The 17,124-nt window shown below is 35.2% G+C and overlaps 1 protein-coding gene across 1 annotated transcript in view; it reads right to left on the bottom strand.

Annotated features, from left to right (window-relative positions):
- The window catches only part of LOC137623431 (ATP-dependent RNA helicase TDRD9-like), a 252,515-nt gene that overhangs the window by 193,784 nt on the left and 41,607 nt on the right, over positions 1 to 17,124 (bottom strand). The window contains exon 5 of the mRNA XM_068354265.1: positions 16,718 to 16,927. Within this exon, the coding sequence (XP_068210366.1) occupies positions 16,718 to 16,927 (210 nt within the window). The remainder of the gene's footprint in view (positions 1 to 16,717; positions 16,928 to 17,124) is intronic.

Genomic DNA, 17,124 nt, shown 5'->3' with positions numbered 1-17,124 from the left:
GATACAATTTAATACCAAAACCTTTTGGAACCTATAATACCAACAATCTAGAGGATATAAAAAGAATAAAAACATCATTTCTGAGAATATGGTGGATAGTCTCCAAGTGGTTGAATGTAGCTCATATGGGCTTGGATGCATCATATTCAAAATAGGCAGCCTGAGAAGATTGGTTTTGTAGGGCAATCTCCTTGGACACTGTCAACAGAAGCCACAGATCAGTGAACCACTTCCTCTGCTGCCAAAACAAATCTGACAGCCTCATCCTGCTATTCATATAAATTTTGAACTTGTTTCCCATCTGACGAATCATGGTGAACTGTGGAACAGCATAAGAGTCCAGATTTGACCAGTCTTGTTTCAGATTTACCTTCAATGATAAGAGATCTAGAACTAGTGAGTAAAACACCTCTATATTTTTGTTCAGTGATGTTGCAAAAATGCCAATTTTTGGTAGACCCCAACAGCTCCAAAATTCCTAGCCATACTAACAGATGTAGAGACCATTCGATTAGAATTATTTTGTTTTTCTTGCTTAATTAATCTGCTAAGTTGTTTGATCTTCCTGGAATGAACCAAAGAAGGGTTATTCTAATGTGTCCAAGTCAATAGCCACTCGCCTATTTGGTACAGGGATTGTGACCGCATACACCCTTGGTTCCAGATGAACACCAATGCTGTCCTATAGTCTGAAAACACTGCCATAGTTTACCCTACCATAGTGGTTAATGATCCTGAAAGGTTTTAAATACTGCTATAAATTACAGGCAACTGTATGAAGAGTTAGTTTCTACAACACCCATTTTGCTAACAATGTACAAGATCTTTGAAAAGAAGGAGTTCTGGAATCTTCATTTCCGAGGATACTTCAAGGGATAACAGATTGCAATCATCCTACCAACTCAGGTGTAGAAGTTCATTCATCATTGCTGAGATTGTACGTAGGTCGAATATTTTTTCAATTTACATTTTGATGAAATTGGAAAGCCCTCATCTTTAGGCATCCCATCAGAACAATATTCTCTACAGAAGTCATAGTCCCTAGAAGCCTCATCCACATCCGAATAGATAAAACGCTTCATTCTTTTGAACCTTTCCAGCAAATAAAAGAAAATTGCTAAATCCTCTTTCTGGAAGAAAAAATCAATAAGAAAAACTTGCCATTATAATTCCAAAATATATATTATTCCGAGATGGAACCAGAAGAGACTAACAAAATTCTTCAATTGCTCCAGCAACCTGAGCAATCATACTTGATTAAACTGAATCCTTCAAAAAGAATGCTAGCAAATAGCCAATGAGAGAGAGAGAGAGAGAGAGAGAGAGAGAGAGAGAGAGAGAGAGAGAGAGAGAGAGAGAGAGAGAGAGAGAGAGAGAATTGAAGTTTTCTGGCATCCTGACATTGAATAACAGAGAGAACTAATACTGTAATGAGTTATACAAATGTATTACAGCATATGAAAATTATGTTTGCTTATAACACATCAGTTGTTATGTAATACTACAGTATATTAACAAATATAGATGTTTTGAATAAGTTAAGAAATAGTATAAATGATACATTTTGTTATTGATTTGTATGTGCATCAGCTGATCTGATCACAGCACCCAAAATACCTCGATTGTTATAATACAACGGAAATTTAAAAAAAGTACATAAATGTTCATTAAAGCACAATTAACTATTTAAATAATCATAATTTTCTAGAATGCAATAATGTTTCTGAAACAAAATGGGATATTTTAAGCTATATATATGAAATATATAAATATATATATATATATATATATATATATATATATATATATATATATATATATATATATATATATATATATATATATATATATATATATATATATATATTTTACAGTATATATATGAAGAGAGAGAGAGAGAGAGAGAGAGAGAGAGAGAGAGAGAGAGAGAGAGAGAGAGAGAGAGAGAGAGAGAGAGATCAGCTGTTGAACTAATCAAATGCACTGTTTTTGTTTAAATTAAAAAAAAATTATTTTCGAGATACATGTTTCTAGTTTATAAAATAAGCTGTATTTCTGTTTAAGACAGTATAGCTATAACATACTGCGCAAGAAACGACACATAAGACGTTGCGTCATGCTTCAAGAAAACGTGTAGGCTACGAGTCGTCAGAACGAGAACACCAAACACTTACAGTAAGTACAGTTAAGCTGTATTCTAGTGATAGTACTGTACATATATTACAGTAATATACACTACAGTATCAGTAAGTATTAGATTACAGTACAGTATTACTGGATAGAAACACTTTTCCTCTTGGTAAGGGTAGAGGAGACACTTCAGCTATGGTAAACAGCTCTTCTAGGACACTCTAAAATCAAACCATTGTTTTCTAGTCTTGGGTAGTGCCACAGCCTCTGTACCATGGTCTTTTACTCTCTTGGTTTAGAGTTCTCTTGCTTGTGGGTACACTTGGGCACACTATTCTATCCAATTTCTCTTCCTCTTGTTTTGTTAAGTTTTTATATTTCATATATGAAATGTTTATTTTAATGCTGTTATTGTTCTCAAGATATTTTATTTCAATTGTTAATTACTTTTCTCGTAATTCCCTTATTTCCTTTCCTCATTGGGCAATTTTCCTGTTGGAGCCCTAGGGCTTATAGCATTCTGCTTTTCCAACTAGGGTTGTAGCTTAGCAAGTAATAATAGTAATAATAATAATATAGAACAGTAAGGGGATGATGACGACTCTGTAAGTAATTACTTTAGCACAATACTGTACTGAAACCTTAATGTGTTCAGTACGTAGTGTACATGTGTGCAAATGTACTGTACCCTGTATATATGATTATAAACTGTTGTAGAAATTAAAATAAAACCATATTAGGCAGTATTTACTATGTTAATCATTAGCTCAGGCACCTGGTCCAGGCAAGGGGCAGTGACCTTTTAGGCCGAGAGTTAGCCCACTCTAGTGCAGTATTTATTTGCAAAAAACCCTTTTCACGGCAATGCCTGTAACCTAACTACCGTGAAGACAGTGGGTGGACTGTACTGTATATGGTAAATTTGATAGGGGACACAGCTTTATCCAGAGTTGCCAAAGCTGGATATAAAATATGCAAAGACAACTGGAATTATAAGTTCTTAGCATATATAGTTTTGTTACTAAAGTTTTATTCAAGAAAAATCTATGGCATGAAAATATAATACCCAAATTATCCCCTTGAACAAAGCACTACAGTAACCCCTTGAGGTATGAGTTTAATCCGTTCCGGGACCGAGCTCGTATTTCAATTTCCTCGTATCTCAAATGAATTTTTCCCATATAAAATAACTGAAAACAAATTAATCCATTCCCACCTCTGAAAAAAAACCTAAAAACAGTACAGTATATTACAGAGGAAAAACATGTTTATAATTGTTGTAATCAACATCCTACGCTGACAAAATAACAAAGGCTATAAACTGGTTATGAAATGTAACATTATTATGGGGTTCTTACTTTCGAGGAAGACGGTAGCGGCTAATGGCAGTGTGTGCGGAGGAGGAGGAGGGAGAGAGGACGGGGAGGAGAGAGACTTGACGGCAACACGTTTGGTACGCAACACTTTTGTAACACTACGTAACATAACCTTAACTTTAAATTCAACTTAAATGAAATTCAACTTTAAATCTAACGAATTAAATTAGCTTACTGTACACACTCTTAAAAATAAAATATTAATCTTACGTTACACTAAACTTAATTCTACATTTTGTTTTCATTTTCATTTTTTTTACTTTTCTTCTTCTTCCGGCTTGGCTCTTTTTTCCTCTCTTTCACATGCACTTTTTGACGGCCTTTTTAAAAGGAACCTATCTAGGGATGTTTGTTTTTGTCTCCCCTTCAATATGTTGCAAAAATGACGCACTCAAGTGTCGTCACACAAGGCTAACGCACAACCACTCGCCAACTTGTCCGGGTGCCTCTTTCCCATAAAATTAGAAAACTCCTGCCACTTCACTAACATGTTTTTGATTTCTGCCGTAGAAAGGCAGCCCTCGTCTTCCACCTCCTCCTCGCTACTGAGCTCCTGCAACACCTCTGAATGTGTCATCTCCTGGAGCTCGATCAATTCCCGTGTCGTGAGCTCTTCCTGATGGTCCTTGACAAGGTCGTTCACGTCTGCCTTGTCTACCTCCAGCCCCATGGACTTTCCAAGAGACACGATTTTGTTCATCACAACAGGTTCGGGGTCTTCAGGGTCTGTTGTATCGAACCCTTCAAAGTCCCTCTTAGCGATGGAAGCTGGCCACAATTTCTTCCACGCTGAATTAAGAGTTCGTTTTGTGACACCCTACCATGCATCGTCTATAATTTTCAAACAATGGACGATGTTGAAATGTTCTTTCCAAAATTCCCGAAGGGCGAGATTGGTGTTGTCTGTGATATCAAAGCATTTCTTGAACAAATGCTTCATGTAGTTTTTTAAAGTTGGAAATAACTTGTCGGTCCATGGGCTGGAGGAGTGGCGTGGTGTTGGGCGGGAGATAAAGGACCTTGATGAACCGGAATTCATCAAGAAAGTCCTCTTTGAGACCAGGAGGGTGACCAGGGGCATTGTCAAGGACCAAGAGACCTTTCAATGGCAGGTATTTCTCAGCCAAATATTTTTTGACTGCTAGACCAAAGTACAGATTAACCCATTCTGTGAAGAAATGGCGGGTAACCCAAGCCTTAGCATTAGCGCGCCACATCTCTTGCAGTTTCTCTTTCAAGATCCTTTGGCTCTTGAAAGCACGTGGGTTTTCTGAGTGGTACACCAAGAGTGGCTTGACCTTACAGTCACTGCTGGCATTGGCACACAAGGCTAGAGTTAACCGGTCCTTCATGGGTTTATGGCCCGGTAGTCTCTTCTCCTCTGCCGTGATGAAGTCCTCCTGCGCAACTTCTTCCAGAAAAGGCCAGTTTCATCGCAGTTGAAGACTTTTTGGGGGATGAAGCCATGTTGGACAATAACCGAGGCAAAGGTTGTGACGAAGTCCGCAGCGGCTTTCGCGTCGGAACTTGCTGCTTCCCCATGCCTCACAACCGAGTGTATCCCAGTCCTTTTCTTAAAATTATCCAGCCAGCCACGACTGGCTTTGAAGGTTTCCGCTGGTGTTGAAGTCTCCCCTTTCTCGGCTGCTTGCTTCCCTTTCAAGTCCTCGTAGATTCAACTGGCCTTCTCGCATATGAGAGTCTCGGTCACGCTATCTCCCGCCAACTATTTCTCCTTTATCCAAATAAAAAGAAGCCTCAATCTTGTCGTGAATATCACTACGAAGATTGGAAAGGATGGTTACTCCTTTGGAAGGCTTGGTGTTCTTTATAGCCTCCTTCTGCTTGAGGATGGTTCATATAGTTGACATACTGCTCTCGTAATGGCGCGCCAGCTCAGTCACTCTTACGCCTCTCTCATGTTTTGCGATTATTTCATGCTTCATCTCCATTGTCATCATACGATTTTTTTTCTCACTATCCTTGTTTGCATTCGCTTGCTTTGGACCCATTGTTTATTCATTTATTCTGCATCGATTCACACAAAAAACACGTAAAAAAAGCAAACAATACCGCCGATGCTCTGAGATAGCTTTAAGCGACAGAGATCCGATGGGAAAGACCGAGTGATACTGTCCTCGTGATCAGCCTCTCGCACACGTGGCCACTTGGCGGCCTCATAGGGAACTACTGTACCTCGTATCTCAAATTTTTCCTCGTATCTCAAATTTTTCTTCGTATCTCAGAATAGAAATTTGCTCGGAACTCTCCTCGTATCTCAATTTTTTCGTATGTTGGTTCGCTCGTATCTCAAGGTATTACTGTATATATGTAATATTTCTATTTTATCATACAATCTGGATATGTAGTATGTGAGGTGCTTGTTAGGTGTTAATGGAGAGGCGAGGTGAATGCAAGTAAAATTTATTCAACAGACAATGAGCTTATATGCAAGCAGTTTTTCAGGAAGAATGTAAAAAAAATTCAAACTAAAACATGCAAGCTTGAATAGGTTGTTTTATTATCAGTGTGGGAAAGACCGAGAAAATAAGCAATAGCATTACATTGTATGACCACGTGTGGTACATGGCTCCCCCTAAAAAACATACATGTGAAATAGGGCATACTGCTTTAGAGAGGCAAACTATAGGCAGGTAATCTTCAAAGAGATACCGTAGATTTTAGCAAATCAATGGAGACCCAGACTTCTTAGCCCTGAATGTTAATTAAGAAAGCCTTCGGTGTGCGACGGATAACGAGGAAAGGACCCGTGTAAGGGGGTGTCAGCGGTAGCTTGCTAGTATCATTGCGCAGGAAGACGTGTTGCGGCTTTTAAATCTTTTGGTAAACGTTGCTTTGCTGGGGGCTAATAAGTTTGGCGGCATGAGAAAATTTACATACAGCGTGAAGTAGGCGCTGGAGATTATCTGAGTGATTGCAGATGGAAAAAATTCTGCAGGGATGACCAACAGGTCACCATACACCATTTAAGCTGCTGAGACATCCTGGGCCTTCTCAAGAGTGGTCCTTAATACCAGGAGAAGCCAGGGAAACTGAGTAAACCAGTATGAGTTAATGCAGTGGGACATCAAAGCTGCTTTGAGAGTTCGATGAAAATGTTCAACCCTTCCGTTGGCTGCAGGGTTGTAGGCAGTTGTCTGCACCAGGAGATTTGCTAATGATATCCACAACTGAGAAGTGAAAATGGTACCCTTGTCAAAAGTTCTATGCTAAGGGATACAAAATCTTATATTGCTCTCAAGGCAACCCCTGCCTTATAGGGTGTTGAAAATTAAATTAGCGATTATGGTTGTTAGAAAATTTCTCATATGGGGAAAGTTGTAATAACATCCTTACACTAGCCTTATAATTCATCATCATCATCTCCTCCTACGCCTATTGACGCAAAGGGCCTTGGTTAGACTTCGCCAGTCGTCTCTGTCTTGAGCTTTTAATTCAATACTTCTCCATTCCTCATCTCCTACTTTGCACTTTATAGTCCTAAGCCATGTAGGCCTGGGTCTTCCAATTCTTCTAGTGCCTTGTGGAGCCCAGTTGAAAGTTTGGTGAAGTAATTTCTCTAGGGAAGTGCAAAGAGCATGCCCAAACCATCTCCATCTACCCCTCAACATGATCTCATTCACATATGGTACTTGAGTAATCTCTCTTATAGTTTCTTTTCTAATCCTGTCCTGCCATTCAACTCCAAATATCCTTCTGAGGGCTTATTCTCAAATCTCCTAAATCTATTGGAGATTGTTTCATTGTCATAAAATGACTCATGTCCAAAGAGCAACACCAATCTCACTAAATTGATATATAGTCTGATTTTTATATGAAATTTTAGGCAATTTGATTTCCAAATTTTACTTAACCTAGCCATAGTCTTGTTTGCTTTTTTTCAATCTTTCACTAAACTCTGATTCTAAAGACCCTGTATTGGAGAACATTGTTCCTAAATACTTAAATAATTCTACCTCATTAATCCTTTCTCCTTCTAATGATATTTCATCTTCCATTGCATACTCCATTCTCATCATCTCTTTCTTCTATTTATCTTCAGGCCCACCTCGCGTGATATTTTATGCATTCTGGTAATTAAGCCTTGCAAATCCTGTGGTATTCTGCTAAGGAAAGCATCATAAGCATACTCTAGGTCTGCTAAATGCCTATCACCAATCCAGTCCAATCCTTCTCCACCATCTCTAACTGTTCTACACATTACAAAGTCCATGAAGAGGATAAACAACATAGGTGACAACACATTTCGTTGGAGTACTCCGCTGTTCACTGGAAACTCACTTGATAAGACTCCATTACCATTAACTTTGCACTTGCTATGCTCATTAACAGACTTAATCAAATTTACATATTTAAGAGGAATTCCATAATAACACTGGACTCTCCAAAAAGTTGGCCAGTGCACACTGTCAAAGGCTTTTTCCTAGTCCACAAATACCATCAAAAGGAGATTTCTATATTATACGCATTGCTGTACAACATGTCTCAAAAAGGGATTTTGACGAAGGAAAAATCTATTTCTGGGGAGAGACCTGTGACGGCCAGTGAAAAGGTCCTTCTTTACACTTTTCTGATATAAATCTTCCAAATATACCAGAGAAAGATAAAAGCATGAAATGCAGAGGTACTACCCTCGCGCGAGCACCTTGTGGGTGTCGTGTATACATCAGGGGTGTGTGAAAACCACTATTCACAGGCTGTCTTCCATTTAGATAATTCCTTCATCAAAGGGAAGGGCCGTAACAAAGGCCCTAGAAACCACACTTGGACCACGCCACCGACACCTAACACGAACGCCCTCTAGGACACCCTTCTGTTTTGGACTTGCTCGCGTAGTTGTGTTGTTTGTGCTCTCGGTGTTTTTTCCTGTGTTTGGCGTTAATTCATCATGACTGACACTGCTACTTCACCTTTACCAATGTTAAGTACCAGAGTTTGTTTTGACAGCTTTTTTCAGTACCGGGCATTTGTTCTCTTTCTAGTAATGTGGATTTTAATTTTGGGAGCGGCTTGGCCTTCCTCAGTGTTGGCAGCCATTTTGGCGTTGTTCGCTTCGCTGGTATTTCAAGTTAATATTGCCCATCTGGTACTCTGTCATCTAGGTTTTATCACTTACGTTTTATGACCATTATTATTATCATTATTTTATTATTGTTTTTACTATGGTATTTGTTTGCTAGCAAGTCCAATTTGGACGAACGAAGAATAACGTTCTTGCCTTTGTTATAGTTTAAGTACCCGCCTCGGGAAGGTGGTCGTTTTTAGACTATATCTTTATATTTATTTGTTACACTGTCGTTATTCTTCGTTCTTGGTTATTACAATTTTATTATTATTCTTATATCATATTATTGTGTGCTTTTGGTTCTTTATAATGTAACCATGAGAGCGTGAGCATGGAGTTCTCGTGTTCTGTTACTAAAGTTACGAGTTACCCTTTCTCTCGTTTTATTTCTTAGTACAGTCGGCACTCATTCATGCGGCAATCTTTGTAGAGACTGAAGACAAACACAGTATGGTATTGCCCAAGCCACTGTTATTGCCATTAGCTGCTAGATTGTCTCATTATTTTACTAGAGGCCTTACTATTGGAAGGAAAGGTAAATGGGGATATAACTAGGCTCTGAGACAGAAGTCATACGAAAATTATGGATGTTCATAGAAAAAAGTTGTGTGCGTGTACATGTGTGTGTGATATTCATGTATCTTTTTACTAATCATTACTACACAGTACATGCAAGTCTTTCACTTACAAATTTCATTAAAAAAATAATTCAAGTAAAATATATATTTTCTAAAAAAAAAAAAATTCACAACCAAAATACTTGGTTATGCCTATTTCATTAAGGAATACTTTTATGTTATCATTATACCATAATTTCAAATAAGACTTTGAGAAAATGGTCAATGAGAAACTTTTTATTTATTCTTTAGGAATAATCCTAAACTGGGGATTAGCAGAACCTTAAAGGAATGCCAACACTAGTGACAAGGTTGGCAGAAATTGAGGAATGTATTAGTATTTAAAAGTTCTTTCATTGGGTGGAAACAAACAACTATAGGTTAGCAAAATGAGTGTTTGATATAAACTAATTTATAAATGAATAAAAAAAAATGGTCTTTATTCAGCAATTAAACTACTAAAATTATTTTCTATATCTTTAGATTTTTATTATATAGGTGACCTTGTGCTCCCCTTAACCCTTTCCACTCCATGGGCTACCTGTGGTAGCCCAAGCAAAATACGTCGTCCTAGTACTTGGGCTACCTCTGGTAGCCCACCGAAAAGATCTTATTTATTCATAAACTGATTCTATTAATTAAAGTTATTCGCTGTTTTAATCGTTGCTTCGTTTTCTGTGGTTCTTTATGATTAATATTCCTTGTTTTCTTAGTTAATCCTCTCCCCCCTTTTCCCCCAAGACGAGTTAGAATTAATAAATAAAGGCAGACACTCACGATATCCATTTCTCAGTGCGTTTGGCCTCGTTCAGCAGCAAGTACAGATTGTGATCGACTCCCGTCTCACCAGCTAATTTCCGAGGTCATCGCTTTTCAAACACTCATCCTATATCATGGCTTCATCGAAAAAGTTTTTGCGAACTACGTCGGAAATTTTAGAATGTCTTGATATGTGTTCTTCAGAAGATGATTTTGTAGGCATCGACGACAAAGAGGAAAATTGTGATGTTAGTTATAACGGGGTTTTCATGGACATGGAAAATAATGCTTCATCCGATTCCGATTCTGAGCACGCTGGCAGTGACTTTGACGAGAGGCTTTACGACCCTTCACGAGAATTGCTAGAAGTGAACGATGAAGAAGGTAGTGACAGTGACGATGAAGAAAATGAATGGGAAGAATATAATGAAGAAAAAACTAAACCATCGTAATTATAGAAAAGAGCTATGTGAACAACTTATTGATGATTTCCGAGTAAGATTGGGAGGAAAAAGATCTCTTGTCAACGGACATGAAGTACCAGAAAGACTAAGGAATGATAAATGCCATATAATAAACTGTATACCAGATAATCTTCTAAGAGATTGTGCTGTTTGCAGCGATCGTTACGGGCCCGGTGGACGTAAAAAAGCTGCGTATTGCTGTCTTACTTGTCCTGGTAACCCAGCGTTGCGTCCAAAAAATTGTTTTATGTTATATCACACAAAAGTTGATTATAAAGTTAAATATTAGAATTTTTTTTCAGAAAAAAACCATTCCAAATAAAATTTTTTCAATTCTTCACTTTTCTAACAAGATATTTTTTTTGTTATCTAAATCTTGTATTGTAAATTGTTAACTTATTTTTCCAGATTTTTTTTATTTTTAATTCCTATATTTAAATTGCATTTTTGTATATTTTATTGGAACGATTTCTCATACAGAACACTTATTTAATGTTATAACAGAAAACTGAAATATGATGTCAAACATATTATAGATTCTGTGTAAAAAATATCATAATTATATATAATGCCATGATTATTCTATTTTTTTATAAGAGTATCAATTTATTCATTTCTCTATCTTATATGATAAATTGTTCAAATGATTTTATCAACATAATCTTCAATCATATCTATATTTTATTTTGTATCAAACTCTGAATAGTTTGTTCTTGTCAGGACTAATTAATAATTATATGTTCATATTATACTGGACTTTTTTTTCCACAAAATCCATGTACATTTCTTAAATAGCATCATTAAATGAGTTGGTTTATATAAATTACAGTAAAATATATATAATAACTTTATGAAAATTTTCACATCATTCTGAAGAATATAGTGAGAATGAATGCATAAACAAGGTCAGAGATTTGGTTTATTAATATATATTTATATACTATATACTATATATATGTACATAGATATATATATATATATATATATATATATATATATATATATATATATATATATATATATATATATATATATCATCAACTGACTAAACAAATAAGGGATAAACATAAAATCCTGTACTTTATAATTAACTTTTCTTTTCTCATCACCATCAAAATAAAAAGCATGAATATACAAATAAGGCAGTTAGTTGTCTACTGCCGTAGGCTGTTCATTTCCAGGAAGAGAGAAGATAGTAATCTCTACTGCATATTTGGCCAAACAAGAAGTAGGTCTCTACCGTAGGCCTATGAATCTATTTCCACAAAAATGAGTGTTATGTGTAAAAACCTACTGTTGTCCTTGTAAGAATATTATGAGTATGTCTGATTTTTATTTCTTGATAGAAAACAGTTTCAACAACAATTATAGCAATGTCAGATTTGACTAATATTGAAATAGTAAAATAGAATAATTACCGATAAATTTTATGGAATATAAAAGGCGAAAGGGAGCAGGAGAGGGAAAGGATAAGTCACCCACGGGAATGGTGGCTGGGATGATGGAATTAGTTGCCCTTCAAGGTCAAAAGTAATAATCCCCATTGGAATGTGTGTGCAAATCCTAAAAATGCCGATTCTTCCTACGGAGTTTAGTTTTACAAGTAAAGGCATTTCTATTTGATGACGATGTCGTTTGTTTATCCGAAGTTTCATAGTCTTAACTCTAAGCTGTGTACTACGTTAACGAATCAGGAAATATTATAAGGTACACATTCCTAGAAAGAACTGTCAGACTATCATTTACTGAAACACACACACACACGCCCTTATATATATATATATATATATATATATATATATATATATAATATATATATGTGTGTGTGTGTATATGTATATACATAAATCAATAGTTAGAAAAGACAAATAAGACTGCCAGTAATCTAATGCCGTAGCCTGTTCATTACCACGCACAAAAAGAGAGAGAGAGAGAGAGAGAGAGAGAGAGAGAGAGAGAGAGAGAGAGAGAGAGAGAGAGAGAGAGAGAGAGAGAGAATAATCTTTACTGTCAATACCTTATGTGTAAAAACCTACAGTTTTTATTGTGAAAATATTATCAATATCTGGTTTTAATTTAATGATGGAAAGTGTGTTACAAAACAATCACACCCAATGTTTGATTTGACTAAAATTTAAACAGTAAAATTAAATATTTGCCCATAATTCAGTAAAATGGAAACGACGAAAGGAACCATATGAAGAAAATGATGTCAGCGAGGTGATTAGTGGCTTGGATTAGGAATAGTGAACCGTTCCAAGGACGTTTCGGCCTGGACCTTTCTTGGTCGAAAGTGACCAATATAATCCACAGTGGAATTTATGTGGGATTATCCCATAATTGCTGCATCTTCCTTCAAGTGTTTTGGTCTACAAGTAAAGACATGTCTATTTGATGGCAATGTCGTTTGTTTATCTGACATTCTACAGTTACAAAACTTTGTTGTATAAGGAGCAAATTGGGAAACATCACACGGTATACACATTCATATAAGCAACCGTATACAACTGTTATATGATCTAACAGATATACAGTACAGACGTGTATATATATATATATATATATATATATATATATATATATATATATATATATATATATATATATATATATATATGTATATATATATATATATATATATATATATATATATATATATATATATATATATATATATATATATATATACACATATATATACACAGTATGTATATTTACTTATATATAAATGTCTGTATATATTATGCATACATACAGTAGGCTATATATATATATATATATATATATATATATATATATATATATATATGCGTGTGTGTGTGTCTGTGTGTGGGTATGTGTGTTTGTGTCGCCATAAACCACAAACAACACAATGTACTGTGCTGTACGCACATTCCTACTTGATATGTAAACACTATTTTTTTCTATATGGGTAGAAATCTGTCATCCTGTATGAAGTTCTCATACGATTATGAATACTGATAAAGGGTAGATGACATAGGTCTTTTTAGTAATTGCTTATATGTATATAAAAATACAACAAAAATCAGTAATTCTAATGCACGAGTATCACCAGCTTGACCCCCCCTCTCTCTCTCTCTCTCTCTCTCTCATGTCGAAGAGATAGGTGGCTGGATTTGCTATAGGTGTGTTTTGCGTGGATGGTATGGATTCGGACACCGATTGTAAAATACCTCTGAATGTTCTAAAGTTGCCATATCGTTAGAAATATTCATGAAATCCTTATTAGCTTCATTTAATCTTCCTTTAATGGTTAATTCTTTATTTATTTCTAAATCATTTTTACCTGATATACCATAATTTAATTAAACCTTCAACTATATCATGTGTTTTAACAATTTTAAGTAATTTGTTTCTATTTTGGTAACTGGCAACCCATCCATTGATATTTCTGAGAAGTGCGCTAGCGACCTCGATAGGAAATGAACGTCGCCAATTCATGCTTAGATATTTGGATTTCTTAACAAAATTGATTGAAACGTGAGAAAATAAACTCGAAATCAGTTTACTAAATCATCGAGAAAGGCACTGATGCATAAGCTTTTTGCGTGAAAACTTTGTACGATGAAAAAATAAAAGGTAACAGTATTATTGGGGATTAATGACCGGGAAAATTCCTATTTCCGAATGTTTTTCTGAATTATAACACAAAGTTTCCTCTTCCTGTGTGATAAGTATTTGTAGTACGTCTATTATAAATGTAAAGTGAAAAAGAAGAATGATTTACCTTCCCAATGATACCATAAAAAATAATTGAATCGTACTAAATTGTTGATAATAAGACATTTTCAAGGAGTCCATGCAGGGTTCATAGTCATTGTGATTCATTGAGCAGCACCACTTGGAGTAGCCGGTACTGTCTTTTCACCGGAGTAGAGATCTCCGGGTGATCGGTAAGGGTTAAAAAATTCGGATTCTATAAAGGTTCTAATAACCAGAAGATGTTTACTGACCAACACATGTTGGACTAAATACAGTATTTCTAGGTAACCATGCTACTGTAATTTAAAACTAATACTGTATATGTATGCACAAATAATGTCATGCTCCATAAAATTGCCTAAGGGTTTCAAGGAATACTGTATTCAATTGAGAGATTCACATAGTTTACAATATACAGATGATGCTCGACTTACGACCTATGACAATTCGACTTTATGACGATTTTTTCAGGGTGATGACGTCACAAGTCTATTGGAAATAGGACAAATATTTCCTTGGAAATAATCTATTATCTTATATAAAAATAAAGTGAATTATCTTGTTAAATTATTATTTTCTTTTATTGATCATATTCAATATCCATTTTCAGTAAAAAATACATTAATAAAAGTTTTAATATTTATCACGTTCAAATATGTCTGGTGACGTCACATCACCGGCAGAAAGCGATCTGGCAATACAGTGATTTCCTTCCAATAGGCTAATAATTAATATTAGTATTCCCATTTTCGAAATATTAAGTAACGATACAAAGTATTTTGTGGGTCTGTATTGGTTGTCATGAGTACTACGTAGTGTAAATTTGACTGTACGCTAGTTATATTCAATCTCTGATAATAGATCGATGTTTATCTAAAGAAAGTATACTAATAGGACAAATATTTTCTTGAAAATAATATATTTCCTTTTACATTATAAAAAGGAAATACTTTTGCTTTGTAAGTTAGTATTTTCGTTTCATTTCTTGCAAGAAAAAAGGAAATGAATTTACATATTTTGCAAGTCATTCTTAGTAGAGTTTACGTCATGTGTCTTGTGACGTCATGTATCTGGCGGAAGCGAGCTGACAAACCAAATGATTTCCTTTCATTGTGTTACCGAGTAATCTTATTACAGTACAATATTCCCATCATAGAAACGCCCAGTAACGATGTCAAGTGTTTTAGTGGTCTGTATCATTAGTTATGAGATTAGTACAACTTACCGTAAATTTAAGAAAAATAGTCTGATGACGTCATATTTCTGGTGGAAGGCAAGAGGCAAATCAAGTGATTTCCTTCCGATGCGTAGCTATTCCCATAATCAAAACATCGATTGATGATATAAAGATTTTTTAATAATTTTCAAAGAAATGTGAAGACTTAACTGAATTAAAAATCAAAATGCAGAGAGAGAGAGAGAGAGAGAGAGAGAGAGAGAGATGCATATTCCTTTTATAACTCATAATGTCTATAAACGAAATGTATGGAGAATGTGGTACCCTATAACATATTGGCGCTGACATAATATTCATTATGAAGAGATTTCGAAGGCCAAGAAAATTATATAAATCAGTGTTATTCGTACTATTTGTGCATATAATCGTAATACGGCAGCGTGACCTTGAGATCAGCTGATGCCAACCGAAAGTAAATCAAAAGTATTTGTTGATAATTGATATGATCAAGAAATTGAAAAATAAAATATAAACGTGCTTTAATAAACCACAATTAAACACAATAATGTTTAATGAAATATGAAGGCTCGATATTCAACTAAAAAATTGAATACTGTATGAAGCTTTGAAAATTAACTACCTGTATGCGATTACGAGAGCGAGCACACGCACATAGAAAGAGCTACTGTACAACTATTTTGCATTATACCTAATGATTAGACGAACTGTAGGGAAACTGATTTCCTGTAACATATTGGTGCTGATGTAATATTCATGAAGATATTTCTAATAAGTTAAGAAATTCTAAAAGAAAAAAATATGCCATACGTATGTACGCCATATTTTGATACAGTAGGTAGCGGCACTTTCAGATCAGCTGATCATAACCAAAGGTAGAAAAATTTTTAAGTACTTCTCGATTGGTAAAATGCTTCCAAAATTGAAAAATAGAATACAAAAATGCATTAATAGAGCAAATGATATCCTGTGAAACAAGAAAATGGAATAATGATAGACAGTAAGAAAATATTGATGAAATATGATTGAGATGATTGCCGAATCATAACGCATCATAATAAATCTACGGAAACTACACTTTTTTAGTTTGACATATGATGAAATCAACTTACGGTGCATCTCTCGGTCCCGATCTCCGTCGTAAGTCGGCGACTACCTGTACCTGATTCTCACAACTGTATAAATCAGTACCTACTGTATATATTTATCTTTTATGGGGAACCTAAGTAATACAACAAGAAACTAAATGAAATTTAGGCTTATCAGTAACCTTTCATTGTTATGAAATGTGGAGTATTTACACAAATTGATAAAAAATATAACGTTATTTAAAAAAGGAAAAAAACAAAGAGACAGTTTTAACCTACTTTCAGTACAATGGACTGATCACTTTTGGGATAGTTATCAGCATTGAACATACAGATCTTGACTTTCTCCAGACGTTTCTGTAATTCTTGCACCAATTTGTGAACTTCTCTAATAGAATCTAATTCTATATAGCTGTGTTTTGCCCACTCTTTTTCTCGACTCGCGCCAGGACGCAAGAACTCCCCTCGAAGCTGCATGCCTTGCCAAAGCTGTAAATTTAATCAAATAAAAAATAAAAATTCTTCCAAACTCATCTATTTGAAAAAATATCAGTGGTAAAAAGTGTTGAATATCATATATTTCCCAAATCTACCTGATACTGAAGAACCAATTACACGTATAAAATACCCCTAGACATGATGAAGTTACATACACTAGCCTACATATAATATCCAATGTTTAGAAT

Source organism: Palaemon carinicauda, chromosome 30 (assembly GCF_036898095.1).
Source record: "Palaemon carinicauda isolate YSFRI2023 chromosome 30, ASM3689809v2, whole genome shotgun sequence".
Lineage (NCBI taxonomy): Eukaryota > Metazoa > Arthropoda > Malacostraca > Decapoda > Palaemonidae > Palaemon > Palaemon carinicauda.
The sequence above is the reverse complement of the archived record's forward strand: the minus strand, read 5'-3'. Positions and strand labels throughout refer to the sequence as shown.